The 25,547-nt window shown below is 36.6% G+C and overlaps 1 protein-coding gene across 8 annotated transcripts in view; it reads left to right on the top strand.

Annotated features, from left to right (window-relative positions):
• LOC125668318 (caspase recruitment domain-containing protein 9-like) overlaps positions 1-23,578 on the top strand; it is a 56,214-nt gene extending 32,636 nt beyond the window's left edge. For 4 of the 8 annotated variants that reach the window (XM_048902297.2, XM_048902298.2, XM_048902294.2 and 1 more), the window contains 13 exons: positions 3,158-3,292; positions 3,630-3,798; positions 5,891-6,065; positions 6,229-6,379; positions 6,878-6,941; positions 11,195-11,365; positions 11,792-11,838; positions 12,217-12,249; positions 12,554-12,664; positions 12,882-12,919; positions 13,537-13,637; positions 14,298-14,362; positions 17,966-23,578. In XM_048902297.2, coding sequence (XP_048758254.1) covers positions 3,158-3,292; positions 3,630-3,798; positions 5,891-6,065; positions 6,229-6,379; positions 6,878-6,941; positions 11,195-11,365; positions 11,792-11,838; positions 12,217-12,249; positions 12,554-12,664; positions 12,882-12,919; positions 13,537-13,637; positions 14,298-14,362; positions 17,966-18,210 — 1,505 coding nt within the window. In that variant the 3' untranslated portion in view covers positions 18,211-23,578. The remainder of the gene's footprint in view (positions 1-3,157; positions 3,293-3,629; positions 3,799-5,890; positions 6,066-6,228; positions 6,380-6,877; positions 6,942-11,194; positions 11,366-11,791; positions 11,839-12,216; positions 12,250-12,553; positions 12,665-12,881; positions 12,920-13,536; positions 13,638-14,297; positions 14,363-17,965) is intronic. The other 4 variants (XM_048902296.2, XM_056162727.1, XR_008802438.1 and 1 more) reach the window with 3 other exon arrangements.
• Positions 23,579-25,547: the final 1,969 nt, after the last annotated feature.

Consider the following 25,547-nt stretch of genomic DNA (forward strand, 5'->3'; position numbering starts at 1 on the left):
AAAAAGAGAGAGAGAGAAAAAAGAGAAAAATAACGAGTCTTTAGTGGATTTAACCAAAACACTTCAACAATCATTAATCTGACTTATTTAGTTGTTACTAAATGGCGTGATGCATTCCATGCAGTGCTCAATCTGTTAATCACTGTGCATGTTTAAGCCAGCGTAATATTGTGTTCACATTTTGCTTGATCAAGTGATTTTGATCAGTGTATATTAATACCTTTGCATTAACTTAGTGCCCCCCCCCCCACCCATTCATTTCCACCCTTTGCTACCCCACCCATTCCCACTCCTTAAGAGGCCCACTGGAAATCAGTAGTGGGTGGTATCTGATGTTGGCCGGTGGTGCCCGTTAGTAATCTGTCCTTCAGACGTCCTTCACAAATTCGGACATTGACAGGTGGTGCCTGTTAGTAATCTGTCCTTCAGACGTTCTTCACAGATTCTGACATTGACAAGTGGTGCCTGTTAGTAATCTGTCCTTCAGACGTTCTTCACAGATTCTGACATTGACAAGTGGTGCCTGTTAGTAATCTGTCCTTCAGACGTCCTTCACAGATTCTGACATTGACAGGTGGTGCCTGTTAGTAATCTGTCCTTCAGACGTCCTTCACAGGTTCTGATCCAGCTGGTTTCCTCTTTGCTTTAGAATAACTGTACTCACATTTGCAGCTTTTCAGTGGTGTTGGATTGTAAACTCACCCTCTCAGGTCCGGGGGTGTTGGGGGTGTTATTGGAAGGGTGATTCAAAGTGACTGAGGAGTGACGTAGCATGCTGAATAAACTAGATAAACCTTGGGATCTGTAGCTCTCACTTCCAAATGCCAAGCATTGCAAAGGAGCAGTTTAAGGGCTCAATTACACAATCTGCTGGTCACAAAGTGAAGGCTTGAATCTTTTGGCGTGATGCCAGCATTCTGTGACAAATGTGATTGCTTAGAACATTCCCTGCTCCATGAGTTGATCATCCCAGTGTCCTTGACATTGTCTAAATGACCTTGTGTTGGGTGAGAAATAACATGTCACAAATACTATGTAAATTACATTTTCTTTCTGTATGACTACATATAATGACACTGTAAAGAATTAACATCTGAAAGAAATCCCTGAAATAGCTTACCCAAACTTTCAATCTTCATTAAAATGATTCAATAATCTGATGCTGTACCGAGTACCTCCTAGTTTGTAGATTATTCTGAGACAGTTTCTGTAAGATATATTTTCTCTGTGTGATACTCCTGTAATAAGAGGTTACCAAATTTCTCAGCATGTTGATTATTTGACAATGCAATTTTTGATGCTTGCATGGCAACTGATGTAACAGCCCTGACGTCTGTATGTATTAAACGGGATTGATAAATTCTGCATTGTGATATCACAGGACATGATTGACTCTAGAATTTTAAGATTTTTGAAGAAATCACGAAGAAATATAGATATGTAAAAGTAACTAACTTGAATTTGTTATTTACAACATTGTATTCCTTGTTAGGTTTCTGTAGGTATGTCTATATTACAGACTGTAATAATTGCTTGATTGGGCTTACAATTCAAATCTGATACAAAAAATTAACTTGTATAAACAACTGATAGTACCGACCGTGATGCACTATTACGCAGCCAAAAAAAAAAAATTAGTAATAAAATAAGAGATTATATCGCTAACCTGAGTTATTTCATTTTCCCCATGTTAAACATTAAATCCCTAGTTATGTCAACACCCCAGGGATTTACCAATCTATAAAACATTAAATCCCTAGTTAAGTAAACACCCCAGGGATTTACCAATCTATAAAACATTAAATCCCTAGTTATGTTAACACCCCAGGGATTTATGAATCTATAAAACATTAAATCCCTAGTTATGGTAACACCCCAGGGATTTATGAATCTACACTACATGAGGACGCTTGCTTATCAATATGACAAAGTGTACGCTTGTGGGGTTTTTCAAAGATTGTCAAAGAATTTTCTTTAAACCCTTTCCTGAATTTAAGGGTTATGGCATGAACAAACTTAAATCAATACTAATTTTCAATAACGTTCCATATTAATTTTACAAATTTTACATATTGCCCCAAACATTGGTTTGAAGAAATTAATTTTTGGAGACTTTTTAATGAATTTCCTAAGTAAAGCTCTGAATCCTTCTTGTAGTCCAGCCAAGACCCTGAAGACTGATAGGTGTGAACAAACTTGAATCTGCACTGCAGGAGGATGAGTGCATGTTAATATGACAATTGTGGTTCTTAAAAAAGATTCACAAATATATCTTTTCATACATGTAGACCTGTGATCCCTAGTGGTTAACTAGAATGTACACTTCTAGGGGATGTTTGCAGGTCAGTTTGACACATTATCTCTCTGATTCTTCAGAAAAAAAATCTTTTCTAGAGAATTTCTTCTGAACCACTCTTGTTTTCTTACCCTGGGGATTTTAGTTAGAGCAAATTAGAATCTTTATTATATAAATATTTTCACCATTTCTTGGTTATCTCCCCCTCTAAACGAACTTGACCTTTTATTTGCATAACCTTGAACCCTCTTTACCCAAGAATCCTTTATATGAAATTGGCAGAGTATTATGTACTTCTTGAGAAGTAGTCTAAAAATGTCGAACATTTATTGACAGACAATGCAAAAACTTCCATCAGAAAAGTTTTAATTGATTTTTAATGCTTTGTGTATAGCTGTTTAGTAAAGGGCATGGCAGCATATATATCCATTACCTATGGTGTCAGATTTCAATAACACTACCAGTCTTATGATATTCCATTTTGCAAGGGGATTTCCCAATTTGTGGAGCCCAATTTGAAAATGTTAAATGGTCTGAAATCAAACAATTTAAAAGTTTAGATTTGGAATTAATTACTACATGTTTAAAGATTTAAAATAATAAAAAAAATATAAAGATGAAAAAGTAATGACAAAAAAAATGTAATAAAATAAAAATAAAAATAAGAAAATAAATTAAGCTGAATGTAAGACACTGTCTCCATTTCAGGGCCCATCCCAGTCGCTAATAAATCTCACACCCTGCCCCTCACCCTCCAAGCGTCCACTAAACCCCAGGATATGCCAACACCACATAGGATGTATAGCGAGAGGAAACCAACCCCAGCCCCTGTCACAAACAACATTGAAATCACTTTTTCAGATCTGAAAGGTACTCACGTACCTCAGCGAGACGATAGCTTAAAACCTGTGGTTGGGTCTTTGAGAATGGACCTTGTAGAAGATCAGCAGCAGGGGATGAGATACTCCAGAATCCCAGTCCAGTCTTTATTAAAAGGTAAACAATTTGTTTTTCTATTTACATTTCTATGATAACAATTAACAATAATCTTGAAACTTATAAACAACAATGAACATTAGCTATACTCAGCTATTTACTGACTTGTACGGATGGTGGTGCTGGCCTAAGGGGTCATTTTGTAAAAAGTTGAAATTTCAATTGAATTAATAATTTAAACGTGAACTAATATCAATGGTTTACAGATCAGGTTTTAGTTTGGTCTAGGTTGACCTATTTTTGAAAGATTATGGACCTTGAACTTAGTGAATAATGTCACAAAGTGGGACCCGTTTGTGATGCTTGAATGCTATTTAGTTGTGACTGTCTTGGATAGGTACTGAAAAGCTGTCGCAGCCGGGCATACTGGAACAGCTGGAGGAAGAAGTCAGCACCAGGGGGGCCTCGATGTCCAATACGATGAGTAGCGACACCTCGGAGGACACGGACGCGGAGCTTACAGGATTCAATGTTCACATTCGCGAACTTCCACTCAAATGGAGGCCGTAAGTCTTCAATGATCACATTCGCGAACTTCCACTCAAATGGAGGCCGTAAGTCTTCAATGTTCACATTCGCGAACTTCCACTCAAATGGAGGCCGTAAGTCTTCAATGTTCAGCACCAAACTTTGAACTTCTGTACTAATACTTTTGAGTGTGCTTTGTTAAATAGATTTATATATACAGTACTGAGTAGAAATGGTGAGATGTTTTCAAGTCCATGAATCAATTCAGATGTTATGAAAGGATTTAGCTATGTTATAACAGGAAATAGTTATGTTATAACAGGAAATAGTTATGTTATAGCAGGAAATAGTTATGTTATAACAGGAAATAGCTGTTATAACAGGAAAGAGCTATTTATGATTAGGGCCAAATGTGGCCCCCAAACCATGTGAACATCATGAAAAGTGTTTGAGGTTTGACAATTTCATGTACTTATTTTTAAAATGACAAAAGCTTGATGAAATTTATTTTCAATTATGTGCCATTTCTGGTACCCTGATGTCTGAAATGAAGCACTTTAGAAACTTTTGTTATGGAGCTGATGATTTATCTAAAAAACATTTGAGCACCTTGAAGAACATGATTTGTATTGTTGACCCACATTTAAAAGAGATACATTTATAGTAACCATGAGGATTATATTAGGCAGTGTTCTCACGAATCTCGTGAAATTTACTCTGACGTGAAGAAAAGTTTGTTTACAGTATGTTTATGGAGATGTGCTCTATGTTTGTGAAGATGTGCTCTGTTTGTGGAGATGTGCTCAGTGTTTGTGGAGATGTGCTCAGTGTTTGTGGAAATGTGCTCAGTGTTTGTGGAGATGTGCTCAATGTTTGTGGAGATGTGCTCAGTGTTTGTGGAGATGTGTTCAGTGTTTGTGGAGATGTGGTCAGTGTTTGTGGAGATGTGCTCAGTGTTTGTGGAGATGTGTTCAGTGTTTGTGGAGATGTGCTCAGTGTTTGTGAAGATGTGCTCAATGTTTGTGGAGATGTGCTCTATGTTCATGGAGATGTGCTCAGTGTTTGTGAAGATGTGCTCAGTGTTTGTGGAGATGTGCTCAGTGTTTGTGAAAATGTGCTCAGTGTTTGTGGAGATGTGCTCAGTGTTTGTGAAAATGTGCTCAGTGTTTGTGGAGATGTGCTCTATGTTCGTGGAGATGTGCTCAGTGTTTGTGGAGATGTGCTCAGTGTTTGTGGAGATGTGCTCAGTGTTTGTGGAGATGTGCTCAATGTTTGTGGAGATGTGCTCAGTGTTTGTGGAGATGTGCTCAGTGTTTGTGGAGATGTGCTCAGTGTTTGTGAAGATGTGCTCAGTGTTTGTGGAGATGTGCTCAATGTTTGTGGAGATGTGCTCAGTGTTTGTGGAGATGTGCTCAATGTTTGTGGAGATGTGCTCAGTGTTTGTGGAGATGTGCTCAGTGTTTGTGGAGATGTGCTCAGTGTTTTTGGAGATGTACTCAGTGTTTGTGGAAATGTGCTCTGTGTTTGTGGAGATGTGCTCAGTGTTTGTGGAGATGTGCTCAATGTTTGTGGAGATGTGCTCAGTGTTTGTGGAGATGTTCTCAGTGTTTGTGGAGATGTGCTCAGTGTTTGTGGAGATGTGCTCAGTGTTTGTGGAGATGTACTCTATGTTTGTGGAAATGTGCTCAGTGTTTGTGGAAATGTGCTCAGTGTTTGTGGAAATGTGCTCTGTGTTTGTGAAGATGTGCTCAGTGTTTGTGGAGATGTGCTCAGTGTTTGTGGAGGTGTGCTCAGTGTTTGTGGAGGTGTGCTCTATGTTTGCAGAAAAGGAAATTGGCACGAAATTGTGCACTTTTTTAAACTTTGAAATGTCATCACCGTTTTTCTTTTTCTTATAAACAAGAAACATTAGAAAGCAGTACATACAATCATAATAAAATTTAAGTAAACTTTGCTTCAAAAATCTGAATTTATTTTAGGGGCTGATATTAAACCCATATTATGCACAGTGCTTTGGTAATATGATGCTGAAAACGACAGGCTTGTCCTTATTGGCTAGAATACATTTGAAGTAATTTTTTCTGGTCCATCGTAGTGCATGCATGTGATGTAACACTGTCTTGACTTCAGTACCAAATCTGTCCCTCCCAGTGGCCAGTTTGACAAGCAGAGGACCTACAAAGTGACCTTGCCTGTCCTTGATGAAAAAATCAAAATCATTGGAGGGAACTTCTCAGGGATATTTATAACAGAAGTATCAAAAAAACTGGATAGCGGGATTTGTGTGGGCGACCAAGTTGTTTCAGTAAGTCCTCTAATGGCCACAGTATGTCCAGAATCTTTATTTTTGCAGATGAATATTGAAGCTTTAAACACCACCTCTTAGGGAGGGACGTTAATGATGTGTGTTGTAGGTACAGTGTTAATGATGTGTGTTGTAGGTACAGTGTTAATGATGTGTGTTGTAGGTACAGCTCTTACGGAGTGACTATAGTTGTGTCAGTAAGAAGGAAATGCGAGGTCTGACTCTCATGGAGGCTAGGACGGCTTTCCTGTTTGAGAATCAAAGGGACGATGAAAAAGAACTGGAGATCACCATCAAAAAGACCTCACCAGAGGGTAGGTGGTGTAGATTTTCAACAAACGGTAGTGATAGGGTATATTTATGAGAGATCACTTTAGGGTATTGTGGGGTATATTTAGGGTATGTGTGGGGTATCATTAGATAGGATATTCAGGGTATGTGTGGGGTATATTTAGGGTATGTGTGGGGTATATTTAGAGTATATGTGGGGTATATTTAGAGTATGTGTGGGGTATAATTAGGGTATGTATGGAGTATATTTAGGGTATGTGTGGGGTATAATTAGCTAGGATATTCAGGGTATGTGTGGGGTATATTTAGGGTATGTGTGGGGTATATTTAGGGTATGTGTGAGGTATATTTAGGGTATGTATGAAGTATATTTAGGGTATTTGTGAGATTTGTTTGCATGATCCAAATGATGGGTAGATGTGGAGTGTAATTAAAAATTATACATCAATTAGTAATTAAGTATTCATGTATGAATGCCCTTTAGTTTTAGGTCATTTTAATGAATCAATTTCTTTACACAGAGTTTGAAAACATCAAGAAGTGGATGGATACCCAGAAGAGTACTGGGGATTTCTTCTATGTGAGGTAAGATCTGTGTGGGAATTTTTTCCTTATTTCTCACCGAAGGCTCAGAAATAAATAATACAAAAATAATACTGGAAAAATACAGAAATAATACAGAAATAACACAGAAATAATACTGAAATTTTGTATTTCTCATCAAAGGCTGAGAAATAATACAGAATTGTTGTATTTCTCACAGAAGGCACAGAAATAATACAGAAATGTTGTATATCTAAGGTTCAGAAATAATACAGAATTGTTGTATTTCTCATCAAAGGCTCAGAAATAATACAGAAATGTTGTATTTCTCATGGAAGGCACAGAAATAATACAGAAATTTTGTGAGCTTGTAGCAGCTGGTATTTACTGCAGAGGAGTCCTTGTCATGAATATAATCATTAAAGGAATGTAGATTACAGAGTTTAGGACAGTTGTGAAATAGTGTATAGAAAAGCATCGTGAGCTGGTAATTTTGATAAACTGGGGAAAATCAGCTTAAATCCATATGATTTGATTTTTTTTAAAACTTCTGATAGAATTTTTTTTTATCATTAACTGAATTTACTACGCTTGGCAATGTTTTTAAAATCTGCATCATTGAAATTAATGATGGCTGTCATATTGTGTTTTGATGAATACCATTCAACCAATCTAACCGTGCAATACAACTGAATACCATTCAACCAATCAAACTGTGCAGTACAACTGAAATGGAATGATTGGCATTTGATATTAGTTTAAGCTATTTTTATGCCCCCCTTTGAAAAAGAGGGGGCATATTGTTTTGCAACTGTCGGTCGGTTTGTAGACCATGTGTTGTCCGCTCAATATCTTGAGAACCATTCACTTGATGATAATGATATTTCATATGTGGATTGGTTATGAGTGGAAGATGACCTCTATTGTTTTTCAGGTCAAAAGGTCAGGGGTCAATCTACTCTGGACATAGGAATATAATGTCCGCTCAATATGTCGAGAACCCTTTGCTTGAAAGACATCAAACTTGTCACACTGGTACATCCTAAGGAGTAGATGACCCCTATTGATTTTGAGGTCACATGGTCAAAGGTCAAGGGTCACACTGGACATAGGAATATATTGTCCATTCAATATCTTGAGAACCCTTTGCCTGACAGACATCAAACTTTGTTACACTGGTACGTCTTCAGGAGAAGATGACCCCTAATGATTTTGAGGTCACATGAGCAAAGGTCAAGGGTCAAACTGGACATAGGAATTTACTGTCCGTTCAGTATCTTGAGAACCCTTTGCTTGACAGACATCAAACTTGGTACACTGGTACATCTTCAGGAGAAGATGATCCCTATTGATTTTGAGGTCACATGTTTAAAGCTCAAGGGTCAACCTGGACATTGGAATATACTGTCTGCTCAATATCTTGAGAACCCTTTGCTTGACAGACATCAAACAGTACACTGGCGTATACTCGGGAGAAGATGACTCCTATTGATTTTGAGGTCACATGGTCAAAGGTCAAGGGTCAAACTGGACATAGTAATATACTGTCCACTCAATATCTTGATAACCCTTTTACTTGACAGACATCAAACTTAGTACACTGGTACATCTTCAGGAGATGATGACCAATATTGATTTTGAGGTCAAAAGTCAATAGTTGAACTGGACATAGTAATATATTGTCTCCTATATTTTAAGAATTATTTGCTTGATTGACACGTACCAAACTTGGTACACTGGTACAGCATAAGGAGTAGATGACCCCTATTGAATTTTAGGTCACATGGTCAATTCACTCTTGACATAGGAAGATATTGTCTGCTCAATATTTTGAATTGATGATAATACTATCAATTAAATGAGGTGTGTGTATAACCCTTTCCAATTTTGCACCATGGGGGGCATATGTGTTTTACAAACATCTCTTGTTATTTCAAATGATTAACTTCATCCTACAACTAACTTTAGAAAGCTGTGAAAGTGATGGGAAACATAATTTTTTCATAATTTCTCAATGGCATGGGAATATATATTAAGGTAGCTCATTGCACTAAAATTTTATTTAATGGCTCGTTAAAACACCTCTAGTGAAGTATGATATTTCACCATCGAAAGAGAGAAAAATCACAAAAAACTCATATGAAATAATTGGGAGCTTGTATCACTCTTTCGATGGTGAAATCATACTTCATAAGAGGTGTTTTAATGATCCATTAAATAAAATTTTAGTGTAATGAGCTACCTTAAAATGACTTATTATGTAGATTCCTTATTATGCCCCCCTTTGAAAAAGAGGGGGCATTTGACCCCTATGCATGATAACTACCAAACTTGGTACAAGGGTTGCCCTTGGAGAGTAGATGATCCCTATTGACCTTCAGGTCACATGGTCAAAGGTCAAGGTCAAACCTCTGGTCTTAAGCCCATGTGTTGTCTGCTCAATATCTTTTGACCCCTTTGCTTGATAATAGCCAAACTTGATACGGAGGCTTTCCTTGGACAGTAGATGATCCCTATGGATTTTCAGATCACGTGGTCAAAGGTCAAGGTCAAACTACTGGTCTTAACCCCATGTGGTAGACCATGAGTTGTCCGCTCAATATCTTGAGAACCATTCACTTGATTGTAATGATATTTCATATGTGGGTTGGTTATAAAAAGAAGAGGACCCCTATTGTTTTTCAGGTCAAAAAGTTAAAGGTCAAGGGTCAATCTACTCTGGACATAGGAATATACTGTCCGTTCAATATCCCTTTGCTTGACAGACATCAGACTTGGTACACTGGTACATCATCAGGAGAATATGACACCTATTGATTTTGAGGTCACATGGTCAAAGGTCAAGGGTCAAACTGGACATAGGAATATATTGACCACTGAATGTCTCAAGAATCCTTTGCTTGACAGACATCAAACTTGGTACACTGGTATATCTTTAGAAGAAGATGACCCATATTGATTTTGAGGTCACATGGTCAAAGGTCAAGGGTCAAACTGGACATAGGAATATACTGTCCGGTCAATATCTTGAGAACCCTTTGCTTGACAGACATCGAACTTGGTACACTGGTACATCTTCAGGAATAGATGACCCCTAATGATTTTGAGGTCACATGGTCAAAGGTCAAGGGTCAAACTGGACATAGGAATATACTGTCCGGTCAATATCTTGAGAACCCTTTGCTTGACAGACTTCAAACTTGGTACACTGGTACATCTTCAGGAAAAGATGACCCCTATTGAATTTGAGGTCACATGGTCAAAGGTCAAGGGTCAAACTGGACATAGGAATATACTGTCCCTTCAATATCTTGAGAACCCTTTGCTTGACAGACATCAAACTTGGTACACTGGTACATCTTCAGAAGTTGATGACCCCTATTGATTTTTAAGTCACATGGTCAATCCACTCTTGACATAGGAAGATATTGTCTGCTCAATATTTTGAATTGATGATACTACTCTCAATTAAATGATGTGTGTGTGTATAACCCTTTTCAATTTTGCACGGGGGGGGGGGGGGGGGGGGGGGGCATATGTGTTTTACAAACATCTCTTGTTTTATGGAATTATTTAATATTACGAAATTATTCGTATACGTCATATCGCGAGAAAATAAATTCGCAAGTGCTCTCTGTCTTTGCATGTATTCTAGCACTATAAAAATATAAGCTGCCAATTTTAATTCGCGAGAGATGCCATTATGAACAATGCGTTTATGAATCTTGATAAATGTAGTACATCTATATTAATGACTGGAAATTCAGACAGAAATGAAAGTAGAATGTAAATATGAAAAATAAATTTCATTTTTGAAAATACATGAGGATATGAACTGCAACAAGTCATGCTGGCGTACTTTTCATGAAGCGCCAATGTGAAGCGTCGCGGTTCATCCCCTTCATGTATTTTCAAAAATCAAATTTATTTCTTAAATGAATGCTGTTTGTAATTTACAGAGCCTTAAAGGAATGTTGTAATTTACAGAGCCTTAAATGAATGCTGTAATTTACAGAGCCTTAAATGAATGTTGTAATTTACAGAGCCTTAAATGAATGCTGTAATTTACAGAGCCTTAAATAAATGTTGTAATTTACAGAGCCTTAAATGAATGCTGTAATTTACAGAGCCTTAAATAAATGCTGTAATTTACAGAGCCTTAAATAAATGCTGTAATTTACAGAGCCTTAAATGAATGCTGTAATTTACAGAGCCTTAAATAAATGCTGTAATTTACAGAGCCTTAAATAAATGCTGTAATTTACAGAGTCTTAAATGAATGCTGTAATTTACAGAGCCTGTGCTTCCATCAAGGAGAAGGAGGCAGAATGTTTACCTGTGAAGAAGGGAGACATTTTACGAGTAACCAACACCAATCACAGCAAAGGGGACCACAAGTACTGGAGGGTGTGTCTGTATAATCGACAGAATGGGCAGTGGGGCAAGGAGGGCATTATTCCTGCAGAGTAAGTCCTGGGGGTTAAAGGGGAGGGTGTGTCTGTATAATCGACAGAATGGGAAACGGGGCAAGGAGGGCATTATTCCTGCAGAGCAAGTCCTGGGGTTTAAATGAAAAGTGAAGAAAACAAACACGTGTCAATCTCAGAAATCCTATAAAAGATACAAAATTAAAAGAAAGGCAAACATGGACTCCTTGATATACCAGAGTTGGGATCAGTTGTGTAGGAGAAATGAGCATTACCTGTTGGCTGCTCACACCCGCCGTGAGCCCTTTTTCTTGATGAGGCTTGAGTTTAAAGGATAGTAACACCACATTGATAATTCTGTTGAGGATTTTTGTTGAGATATAGACACTATGAATGTTTCTGTCATCCGTTCGTTTGTGTCTTTTATTCACATTTGTTCACATTGTCGTTCTCTTCTGTTTTTAGTTTTCGCCGACTATGTACAGTAGATCGGAGACTGGCATTCCGAGCTCGTAAGTAAATTCTTATGACAAAACTCAGAAATACATGTATTTAGAATATGTATCATGTTTGTAATGTGCAGTTGTGAACATTTAACTCTGTGGATTTTACACGATGACAAATTTTTTTGAAAATTCTTCTTTTACAATGTTTTTGTAATGAATGTTGAATACACAATTTTACCCTGTGGATTTCACACGATGACAAATTTTTGGAAATTCTTCTTTTACAATGTTTTTGTAATGAATGTTGCATACACAATTTTACCCTTTGGATTTCACACAATGACAAATTTTTTTTAAAATTCTTCTTTTACAATGTTTTTGTAATGAATGTTGAATACACTATTTGTAGTGAATATTGAATACATTATCTATGTTTATCTGTAGGCAGCCAGTTTGTCAGAGTACTTCCAATGAAAGGTAAAAACAAAAATGGTCTGCAGATTACTAAGTTTTATGCCTTGTAAACATCTTGTGTTATAAGTGATAAAATCATGACTGGGTGTCTTGAACAGTGATTGTGAAACGATTTTCTGAATTACTCGTGTATTTCATTTCATTCACTGAAGCACCTAATTTCTGAATTACTCGTGTATTTCATTAATTCACTGAAGCATGCTAATTTCTGAATTACTCGTGTATTTCATTTCATTCACTGAAGCATGCTAATTTCTTGAGATGCCATACTGAAATATCTTTTGTAAAATGAGATTTTCTGTTACAGCAATTTCCAAACTGCCAGTAGTGATGTATGGTGCAGGGAACGTCATCGGCGCCGCCCAGAACCTGATAGTGGACGACTCCACAGACTTCCTGTGTTACAATGTAGATAAAGGTAAACCTCTGGTCAAGGCAATGTGTGTGTGTGTGCACGTGTGTGTGTTTGTGTGCGGTTGTATGTGTTTGTGTGCGCAGAACAGAAGACTCAATCTATTGCCTTTAATTCTAAGTTCAGGCTTGAATAGATATATTTTTTGACTGATGATGAAATGTAGATCTACTTTTGTTTACTTATTTTTCTCTGTACAGTTTTTTTCCCCTTCTGGTTGCAGGCAGAGATATTGACATCCTGAGACACTGCCTAAACAATGTATGTATCGATACAGAGATGCTTATTCTTGTAACTGTTAGAAAGTGAAATATCACCATTCGTGTGTTTAGGATGAACTTGGAATGTGCTGTAACTTGTACTAAGAAAGTTTCCATCAAAGTAAACAAATGTTCATTGTTGATATGTTCTCACAAAAGATACTGGAGTTTTAATCCCCACAAACAGTGAAAAAATGCTTATATCCACAAAAACAGAGTTACAATGTTATATCACCAATTCGGGTGTCGCTTCAGCTCGGGGAATTATTTTCTATTTTGAGTGCCTCAGCTCTCACTGATTCCAGTGTTTCGGGGCATTAGTTTCTATCTTAAGTGTTCTAACTTGAATTATCTCTGACTGGTGTGATGCTGTTGTTGGTAGTGCTCTAACTTGAATTATCTCCGACAGGTGTGATAGTGTTGTAGGGAGTGCTCTAACTTGAATTATCTCTGACTGGTGTGATGCTGTTGTTGGTAGTGCTCTAACTTGAATTATCTCTGACTGGTGTGATGCTGTTGTTGGTAGTGCTCTAACTTGAATTATCTCTGACTGGTGTGATGCTGTTGTTGGTAGTGCTCTAACTTGAATTATCTCTGACTGGTGTGGTACTGTTGTAGGGTAAGCACTGTATGATGAGGGATGCACTACTGAAGAAATTGGTGGATGTCTACATCATCATGGTCATCAACACTGACAACGCCACACCGGAGATTCTTAAGTAGGTCATCAGCACTGTAGATACTATACAACGTGTAAGAATTTATGCCCAATTTCGCGGGACATGTATATGGTTGATTTTTAATCTTGTCAATAATAGTATTACTGCTATTGTTTTGCTGTGGGTCTTTGATACGGAAGGACAATTCTATAGAAATGAGTACTTACTTACTTGTATAGTGATACAGCGTACAATTTTACAGAAGTACTTGCAGAGTAATAAAATGTTAGAAATAGGTATTCACTAAGTATCATAATGGTGAAAATAAGTATTGCATAAATGGAAGACATACAAAATTCCAATTGCGTCGATCGCCGGTGGCCAGACAGCTCAGTTGGGAGAGAACCTGGAGATTCAGGGGGCCTTACAGGGTTTGAATTCCGGTCTAGTCCGTTACATTTAACAGTAACACATACAAGAGTCCAGCAGAATAGGAAGGAATTTAACACTGGTCCAGAAAGGGTTGTTAACGTATATACTACCCTATAAGTCGGATTTTCGGGGAGTTAAATTGGGGTTTATGTCTTACTTGATATTTATTACACTGTCATGAACAAATTGCAACAGACATTTGAACTTAGGAATAACTTATTAACTGTATAGATTTATTTACTTTTCATTCGATACACAGATAAATTTGATGATTAAATCGGATTTCAGGAGTGTTTTTGGGGTGGACCATGCCACAGAGGTCAAGTACAGACTTCCTGAGGATGTTCTCTACGGTAACCAAGTGTTTCTTCTGTCTTTTATCTCTCAATAATGTGTGTGTAATCCCGCGGGGATCTGGGTTAGAATAGATCCTCAGTACCCCTTACTTGTTGTAAGAGGTGACTAAATGGGGCGGTCCTTTGGATGAGACCGCAAAAAACGAGGTATGACTCCCTGCTCAATGGCCCTAAGCACCGAGCATAGGCCTAAATTTTGCAGCCCTTCACCGGCAGTTGCAACGTCTCCATATGAGTGAAATATTCTCGAGAGGGATGATAAACAATACACAATCAATCAATAATGTGTGTACTTATTTATAGTTTTATGGATTGTCGTCTCCGCTGTGTGTACTTATTTATAGTTATATGGATTGTCGTCTCGCTGTGTTGTTCAAAATTCAGTAGAGGAGTGAAGAATTTCAAACTTCTGAATATTTTCAGTCTCAGTGTTTTTGCCTTTGATACATCTGTACCAATTGCGAATATTTGTCAGTTGTTTCCCCTATTTCAAACATAGGTGGCGCAAGACTCGTTTACGTCCTTGTTGACTTCCGGTGTACGTAAGATTTATGAGAGATTGGAAGGTTTTTGTTGTGCAAATAGGGAGCGGGGATAGAATTCCCGAGATATGAAGCTTTTAAAAAATTCAATTGGTTCATTGTCATCATATGTGACAGCGACAACGATCGTTTTAAGTTCCACTCAGCGCTGTGCGCTATAAACTTCAGTCTTCAGTTCAGTCCGACTTCACAGATATCAGATGACAACTTTGTTGCAGAAAGTATTTACGGGTGGGGGGGGGGGGGGGGGGGGGGGGGGGGGGGGGGGGGGGGGGGGGGGAGTGTTAAACATTTCTTCTGTAGATCGTAATATTCTGCATGAATGTTTTATGCTGAAATTTTATCAATACTTAGTGATACAGTCATCAATGATTTTATAATTCTATGACTCTCAACACCCCAACACACACCCCAACACACACCCCCAACACACCCCCCCCCCCCCCCCCCCCCCTTTTAGATTAGATCTATAATCGAACAGGGGAAATTTGAGTCATCAATATATAAACGAAGTATGGTACAAAAATATATTACAGATGTCATTTAAAAATTAATTTTAGAGTTAACCAAGGTCGTCAAATTATGAATGAACGCGATTGCTAACAGGAACCCCCCCCCCCATCCGCCGTCACTCGGTACGATGACGCGACTGTAATGGAGGGGTGGCTATAATTAGACTGTAACTGTAAGGCAGTGAATATTCCTAGGTCTTGTTTTCATTTTTGATGACTGGATTGTAAATTAATTTCATCACTTTACTTTCATTGTTAATTTTGTTATAATTCAAAACGTGTTGTAAAATATTGTTTGAATTTCAGGGGAAATGAGTCTGGATTCTTCAATATAGTCAATACGTATGAAATTAATCAAAATATGGGATGAAATTGTCAAACTTTCATAACTTATCAAAGTTTGCATTATCATAGTTATGGTGTTATGTAATGTTTATCAACTGACCCACGGAAGTACAGTCCAATACGTCAAAGAAACAAATACCAGTCCTAGCCTATTTTAACTGTTGGCGCAAACCAGAAGAAAAATGCATCTCAAGAGATTAAGATATTTCTGAATTTTTTAGAAATAAAATTTGAATCATATCTACTTTTATCAAAATTAAATGCAAATTAATAAAGCTATAAATTTATCCAAGTGAAGTAAATACAAATTTCACTGTCATATATACAATGTTGTGTTCATAATAAAAGCCACACATAGACCTATTGTTCATTGTGGTTTTTATTTTAAAAAATCATTGCATTACGTTTTTCAATATGCACTTGTAACTTTGATTTCAATCTGAAGTATGAACATTCAAATTGACCTTCAAATTGAAAAGTGTACTACATTTGTTAAGTGATGTATTTTAGTATTAAATCATTCATATTATGAACTGTCATGGTACATATATGTATAAACGTGATAAATCCTTATACGTGAAAGTAAACACGGGTCAAATTATGTAGGCCTACATCAGTTTCCTGCAACACCATGGACAAACGTCATTTGGATACAACCATTCCTATACGCAGGATACAGTCGTGCTTTTCACGCAGAGTACAACCAACTCATAGTATATCAATCATAATATATGGATGGAGACGTGAATTTAGAAGTTGAAAGAAAGCTTGAACTTCCGTCTTAAACTTGCAATCCAAATTGTAATATTCAATTAAAATGTAGAAACTTGAAATTTTGAATCATTATTGTACACCTAGTATATGGGGTAGTAAAATTTATTTCACCTGTCAATTTTTATGCTCTCACTTGCCCTATGGACTAATAAAAAAGTTAATCGCAAGGACTGTTTACCTACCGTGACGTCATCACGTAAGTGATATAAGTTAAAACACGTAAATAAACTGTCAACTGTGAAGTTAAGGTGTATGATATATGTACTCTGTATACATATACATGTGTCTTCTCTATCATGAATTTTATTTCATAAAGAGAAGTTATACATATACATTCATTATTACTACACATTTTAACAGCTTAATAATAGAAATTCAGAGATATATGGATATATTTAATTACTGATATTCTTAATCCTCGATCACGAGAGAGAGAGAGAGAGAGAGGGGGGGGGGTCCGCATCTTATTGTTTTAAACATATGCAATTCAACAACTTATAAAGAATTATGATGTATTGTATATTTTATATTCAACCTACTACTACTGTTAATTCTACTGTTTAAGCATGTAAACTTAATCACGAAGTAGTTTATAATGAAAAACGTTAAATGTGTATTGAATGTCTTTATTTAATCGATGTGACAGAGAAAATTCGGTTGCAGCTGAAACTCTCAACGTGCTTTCCTTTCCGCCCAGAGAGTCTTGCAATGCGTTTTCTAAGTTCGTCTTTAAGCGTAGTGAGGTCCTACGAACCGTAATCCGTCGTCGTTACTAAATATTCAACAACTTTCTAATCTAAACGTGTCCTTCCGACGCTCTCTTAAATCTGAGGTTAGAAACGCCTTGGACGTTAATGGATTGTACGCCACCTGTAATCAAGGGCGAGTAATTTGGAGTTTTATTTGCCATTGAAATGATGTCCATTTCCTCATGAATGTGAACAGTGTGCATATAAATCTTGATAGATATAGTACAACTATTTTTAAGCAGCTGGGAATTCTAACAGAAATAAAAGTAGAATGTGGATATAAAAAATAAATTTAATTTTTAAAAAATACATGAGGGTATGACTGCAACACATCACATCAGCTTACTTTTTATGAAACGCGCTTTATGGAATACGCTGGCGTAAAGTGTCGCAGCTCACACCAACATGTATATTTTCAAAATTGAAATTCATTTTTCAGATAGTGTTGGAAATTAGTACTTCAAAACCCCTTTCTTGTGTGATGTTTAATGAAAACTTTTATGTCCAGGTGTCCGTCCGTCTGTGTGGCTGGGGTTACTGTACTTCTTCAAGCAGTCACACTTTTTCACAAATGGTCGTAAAACTTGACGGAGATGTTCTTAATCATCAGATAACAGCTGGTAATTTACTACAAGATAGCTTTAATTCAGCTGATGAATCACACTTGTTGTCTTTCAGAAACAATCACCGTGGGTAATGCTGGCATCAAGGACAGAAAATCCTTCCTTCGGGTTTTCTATGACGGAGTGCAGAAAGGTCAGGAGCGGATGTGCTGGTTTTCAAGTTCTCAACTGGATGGTAGTACCATGGAACAGTACCAGGACTACCTAGGGAAAGAGAGCACTGACCAACACACTAGGTCACAGGACAGCAACAATGAGGTCACGCCGTTATATGAGCGATCATCCTCTACCCCCCTGTAGATCAGCTGTTACAACTAACCCCCTTGCTTTATATTCTGAGCAAAGATCACTTCCAAAATCTTTGTTAACTGTCACCCAAAATAACTTTTTGAGTATTTTTTTTTTTTTTTTACATTTAATGAAGGATGACATATATATAGTGCTCATTGGGATCTCTAGATACAGACGGAAGGGCAGACTCAGGATTATTTTCTGTGTGTGGAGTCCAGCATTCAATCTGCATTCCCTGTTAATACATTTTGAATTTTGATAGAAAATTGGACTTTGTTTACATGTGAACATTCCAGGGGGTTGTTCAGAAATACCCCGCCCCTTCAGGATCCACCCCTGAATCTCTTCCTTGATGATTTGGTGGTTTGTTCCCATTATTAGTGATGGCTTCAGTAGAGATGACTTTTATATGACTGTTAATGTTTGGATAATTTATTTTTTTGTGCAGCAGATTTTATATTGTTAGATTAGAGGCATGTTGAACCTTTTTTTATATAATATATATTCTATTTTTCTTGCTCAGATTTGTGTGGTTGTAGTGGTGCTTGTTGATGAGGTTGTGTGGTTGTAGTGGTGCTTGTTGATGAGGTGTGGTTGTAGTGGTGCTTGTTGATGAGGTTGTGTGGTTGTAGCGGTGCTTGTTGATGAGGTTGTGTGGTTGTAGTGGTGCTTGTTGATGAGGTTGTGTGGTTGTAGTGGTGCTTGTTGATGAGGTTGAGGTAATTAAGTTATGGATGAGTGTTTGTACTTCTGTTTATAACAACATACTAACGAATTTACTATGTAGCTGTTTTGTTTATAAGAATGTGTTCATCGTTTTTGTTCAAAATAAGGCTGGCGGAAAGATTGCTAGTTATAATGCTCTAAGACATCGGTGAGATAAACAGAGGGCTTTTTTTTCTCAATCTGAAGGTAAACACACACAAAATAAAACCTGAGACCAACCTAAAAGAAAGAGCACACTTAATGTAAGATTGAAAGTAAGAAAGAGTACACTTAATGTAAGATTGAAAATAATTGGTTTTCTTTCACTCCTGTGATTTCCCCATATTAAAATATGTATTTGAAATTACCAAGAGTGATGTCATTGTTTTATCAAATCACTATGGGCCCAGCTGTTTAAAGGGTAATGGGCCACCATACATGACATGACAAAGAGCATGCCCCAAAATAAATTGCATCAAATTAATCATTCAACATTCAAATAATAAGCATACTAAGTTAGAAGTTCGTTTTTTAGTTCTCTTTTTCTTCTTTTGTGTGTTTTAACTTGATGGCAAATGTAAGTCAATTCTACATATTGTATATGTAAACACTGTATTCAAGAGCACGTGATCGAAGTTACTGTTAATTCCCAATCTAAGACTACGCTTCATGCAGTATAACATTATTTAGCAGGTCACAATCTAAGACTTCACGCAGTATAACATTATTTAGCAGGTCACAATCAGGACCAGGTCAAACCAATGTAATGTTACTATGACTTATAGAAATTATTTATTATTTGCTTTCATCCTTTAAGATGACTCAAAAGCTATTGCCATACACACTGAATTAACAGATTTACGGTCTGTTTTACCGATATTTACGAGACGTTACATAAAAACCACTCTAGTTGGATGTATAATTTCAGATTTAAGGAATGAAGTACCTATGGGCGTCATCAGTTCTTAATCGAATTCTAACTGCATGTACATATTTATGCAAACTTTCTTGACAGCTTTAATACATATATAACAATTTTTTCAAGCATATTAGATTTTTATGTTTTTCTATAAATTTAAGATTTGCAAGAGGAGTCTGAAAAAGATTCGAAATAGGAAGTGAAGTTCACTCATCCATAACAATTGATTGGTAACACTTGTATTCACATTTGTGGCTGATACTGAACAACACTAACTTGTTGAAACTCAGAAAAATGACATTTCTCGATAACGACATAATTAAATCTCCCTTCTCTATCATGATGCTGTGTCACATGACAGGATATTTTTCATCTAGAATTGTCAATCATTTTCTTGAGTAAGATAAATGTAACAAAATGTCGGCGAGTGTAGGGTTATGAATGTATTGTTGAACAGTAGCGCAACTCTATTTTTAGAATGTGGAACACATTTTGTTATATTTGCATATTTTGTACAACATTTAGTTCTACGAATTACGATAGTTTTTGTGAACAATAGGGAGAAATGTGTAGGAATACCGGTTCCTCTTTTGTCAAAAATGTCGCATTTTTTCCAATATTTTGGTTGTTTTCGTACATGTGTGTATGTTGTCTCTTTCTATAAAACTTACAGATTCTCAGTCCCAGCAAATTCAATGTCATGATGCAGAGGAATTGCATATCTTTAGATTTTTTTTGTTTTTTTTTTGGAGTGGATGTCAGATGAATGTGTTTGTATCTGTAGAATTATTTCTTGTGAAAATGTTCAAGTCTTGGATTGAACTGAACCTTTTGTTGTTGATGCACTTTGATAATTGATGTATTGTTCAAAAGTTTGCATGTTTTATTTTATACCAGTATACCCACTGCTAAAGAACGCCCCTTGTTTTGATGCAGTGACTGTGTACATTAGTTCTTACAATGGCAAGCAGGTTAGAGGTGATGACCACGGTCCTAGTGACCAGGTGCGCTGGTGACCAGGTGTGCTGATAACCAGGTGTGCTGGTGACTAGGTATTTTACATGTCCGATGGTTAGGCATGCATCATGTTTTAGTCATCATCTTGTCACAGCAACCTCTGCTGAAATCGAAGAACGAGAAGCAGGGAATCCACGTAAACATTATGTGATTTATACAGGAGAAAATGCTTTAAAAGTTTTCATTCCATATTATTTTGCCCTTTTTCATTGAGACTGAATTTGTGCTTTTTAACACACCAGAGGTATATGATATGGACATGTACAACAATATTTTAATATTAAAAAAATTCATATTTACTTTATTAAGTCAAAAAATGCAGTTTTAGTAAAAATGAATCCAAAAAAAGATTTAAAATCCCTGCTGGATTCAAATCCACAAATCAGCAGTTGACAAATTAAACCAACTGAGCTACCCAATCAAATTTAAAAGAAATATACAAATACTGTTGATATTTATGTTCTTATTCATGCTTTAAAAGAATTATTCTTCCTTAAGATTCCTCATTAATTAAGATTGGTCAAAATACAACAAACTGGGGCGAAATAAGAGCTGAAGAAGGAGGTTGTATCAGATGATGCATTAGTCTGGCCCGGTGATGCCGATTTATGACACGAGCTGAAGTACAATATGAATATAGAGGCAAGATACATTGCTCAGGTGAGCATTGTGGCTCATGGGTCTCTTGTTAAATCTGCCTAAAGAAAAAAATATGAAAGGGCAAAATAAAAATAGGGACGAAAATTTTTCCATATTCATGTAGTGTTGATTAATTTGGATTGTAGATGTTGTGTTGATACAGATATTTAAGGATTTGCTGATACAGATGTAAAAGGATTTCATTTAGATTATATGTGTATATACATATATATTATAGAATACAGGAAAATACTTACTGCCAACATTTTATGAGAATTTTATTGTATACAATTAGTGTATGTGAATATTATTATCTAGTCTAGCCACTACATCTCTACATAGACTTCCAACATACTGGGTGTGAATAGAATTCATCATCTGTTCACTGGGTGTGAGTGGAATTCATCATCTGTTCACTGGGTGTGAGTGGAATTCATCATCTGTTCACTGGGTGTGAGTGGAATTCATCATCTGTTCACTAGTGTTCACTGGGTGTGAGTAGAATTCATTCATCTGTTCACTGGGTGTGAGTAGAATTCAGTCATCTGTTCACTGGGTGTGAGTAGAATTCAGTCATCTGTTCACTGGGTGTGAATAGAATTCATCATCTGTTTGCTGGGTGAGTAGATTTCATCATCTGTTCACTGGGTGTGAGTAGAATTCAGTCATCTGTTCATTAGTGTTCACCATGTTTATCTTGTAGTGGAATATTTGTATTGACAAAATACCATGGTCTTCTTGGACAACCAAAGAAAGCATCCTTTTATGGTCATGTATAATGATGAATCTGTAATATTTTAGTTCACCTGAGCCAGAGAGTAAAATTAAATTCCTCTCGGAAGGAACATTGTCAGAGAGTAAAATTAAATTCCTCTCAGAAGGAACATTGTCATCAGTCACCAATTTGTACATTTCTGGATTTTTTTCTCTTCGGAATGACTATAAACTTGAAACATAATTTTCGGATATAAAGGTGGTTCATTTTGTTCAAGTATAAGTTCATGATTCCTCCAAAAGGGAGATAATTAAGAAATGATTTAAAGGAAATTGGGATTTCCAAAAGGGAGATTATTAAGAAATGATTTAAAGGAAATTGGGATTTCCAAAAGGGAGATAATTAAGAAATGATGTAAAGGAAATTGGGATTTCCCAAAGGGAGATAATTAAGAAATGATGTAAAGGAAATTGGGATTTCCAAAAGGGAGATAATTAGGAAATGATGTAAAGGAAATTGGGATTTCCAAAAGGGAAATAATTAAGAAATGATTCAAGGGAAATTGAGATTACTAATATAACTTCTTTTTAGAAGCATTGGCTCACAGATTGAAAACTATGTGAAAGCGTCAGTGTATAATTTGAGGAACTACGCCAACATTGAAGTGTTGTATATAGGGGAAAAAATGAAGAGTGTTTCCAAACATTAGTGTGACATCACATAGTGTGACATCACATAGAGTGACATCACATTGTCTAACCAATTACAAGATAGAAAGCAGCTGTTCCATGGCTGTTACAACTTGTGAACTGACAAGCATGGAGGCTTCTAAGAAATGGGATATTATTGATAATGATACTTTTTAAAAAAATAAATGCATTTAGACATAATACATTTAGACATGAAATAAGATTTATATATATATATATATGTGTTGATGATAACCCAGGCAATCAGCATAATAAATGTAGAATAGAAATTATCCTTGGATATAGTGACAACAATTATTAGATGAGTTTGATTTTGTCAAATTATTTCCCTCTCCTTTATTAAACGGAAAGCACTAGGTTGTGTTGTGACCCATGAGTCAGATCGTAACTTAATTGCTTTTAGTGATGAACAAAATGTTTCAGAATTTACTGGTTTGGGTTCCTTTTGTTTTATTTTCTTTTTTTCACTTTTTGTTGTTTTTTGTTGTTTCCTTTTTTTCATTTTGTTTTAAATTTTGTTGAATTTGAATTATGCAAAGACTACTGTTTAGGTAGAGTATTGATTATTGACATACTAACTGGTGGTCTTTTAAGTAATGGCCAACAGTGATTTTAGAATCCATTATTTCTCTTGATGTGATTACTTCATTCAATAAAATGAAATTTTCTGAATTGGTTGTTGAATGATGGCTTTGAAGGAGATTAATTTTGTGTTAGATGGGAACATTGGAATATTGACCCAGTCAGACAGAGAGAGAGAGAGAGAGAGAGAGAGAGAGAGAGATCACTTGGTGGAAGGTCATTGTGAGCTGTAACCTTCAATATGACTTCTGATGTCTGTTCATTTTTAAAATTTTCTCTATAGAGCTTGCATTGGAAGCTGCCAGGTTTGTCTAATGTTTCTGATGACAACATACTCCATGGAGTCGGAGTGATTGGAATTCCGTTATGTCCGACAAAGCCTCTGATTGGCCGTCACAAAATCATCGTCGCAAGCCACGTCTGTTGTCTCCATCTACACTGCGTACCGGACTCGGTAACCGTTGCTAGCGATAATGTCACAAAGCTGGCGACCTGCAGTTTTACTAGTTACCAGGTGCTCTCTATTCCTCTGTGTACCAGTGGTCAGTAAATACGTGTCTTAACTCGTTGTTATTGTTCAGCGATTGAAAAACAAAGAATACTGTTGCCGCAGTAGTATACAGGGGCGGATCCAGGAATTGTGGTTACGGGGGGCGCCATTTAATGAAGCAGACGGTCCAGGGTGAAGCCCTCGTGGGGGTCCAGGGGGCGAAGCCTCCGGAACCTGGATTTTACAGATTTTATGGGGCTTGAAATATATCTCCTATTTAGTCATTTGTACTATTTTCTATCATTTTTTAAAGGTGAAATTGATAAAATGACCCAAATTTTAAGAGTTTTTTTGGAAAAAATAAGTTCTCCCAATAAAGTAATTTAAGAAATCAAAAGATTTTGTAATTTATTTCTCCGGGAGTGGAAGAAATTATTGCTTCTTTTATCGTTTACTACATTTTCGGAAACAAGATACCGCGATTTACCTTAAATTAAAAAGTTTTAGGGGGGCGCGCGCCGGCTTCGCCCCCCTCTAAATCCGCCACTGGTATATATACTATGAATTTCTGTAAAACAGTCGTCACTATGATAAATGACTGACAGTGTTATTATATTTCAATAACACACGTCACTTGTTTAAACGCAAGCTACAGACTGAAAACACTCTAAAAAACAATGACTCTCTTTTATTTTTATTAATTCTGTTAATCCGCTTGGTATGGAAAATCAATGGTTGAAAACCCAAGAATTTTCCCCTTTACGTCAGACACTTTTCAAATATTTGAATTCAAAAAGTTGTGAATCACGACCGGGGTAGTGGTCAATCAAATTTAATGAGTGCAATGCATGATGGGAAATCAGCAGCTGATGCCGGAAACTCTGGCATTTGGCGTTTAAAAGCTGAACAAACATGGGTCGTGGACTTTGAGAGGGTTTACTGCAGAAATCTATAAGATTATTTAACATTGGTACTTCAGTCATCCGGTACTATCAAGATCATAATGCATCTGCTCACTTTAAGGAAGCATTGCTGGATAACCATTAAACTCGGAAGATCTCGAGTTCCGTACGAAACACGACACAACACAAGAAGTGAAGCCCGAATCGCTCACCCGAGTCTTAATGTAAGGCTACCAATGACAGAGGTCATTAATGAAAATAAATTCGTACAATCTGTCTAGTTTTTTTTATACTTAAAGTTTCTATTGTTAAAGAAATCGACAAGAGTATGTATAGACGGACAGTCTGGTCATTCATAACTTGAGTCGATAGACGAGGTGGACCCGAGGGCACACTTCCGAGACACTCCCTCTGCAGCTCAAATAATCATGTTGCTCTCATCACAATCTCGCTTAAGATTCTGTTTGCAGTCTGTGACCAACAAGCAGAATTTCTTTTATATATTGATTGCTTTATTTACTTATCAGCATTCAGAAGCAGACCGACCCTACCCCATTGTTGAGAGAACTCAGACTTGAAAAAAATCAACAACAGAGACTCGGCGAAAACTAAATAAGAAAAGCATGCAATGGGTAAAGAAACATCTCATTATGGGCTGAACTTATAA

The sequence above is a fragment of the Ostrea edulis genome, chromosome 4 (assembly GCF_947568905.1).
Source record: "Ostrea edulis chromosome 4, xbOstEdul1.1, whole genome shotgun sequence".
Lineage (NCBI taxonomy): Eukaryota > Metazoa > Mollusca > Bivalvia > Ostreida > Ostreidae > Ostrea > Ostrea edulis.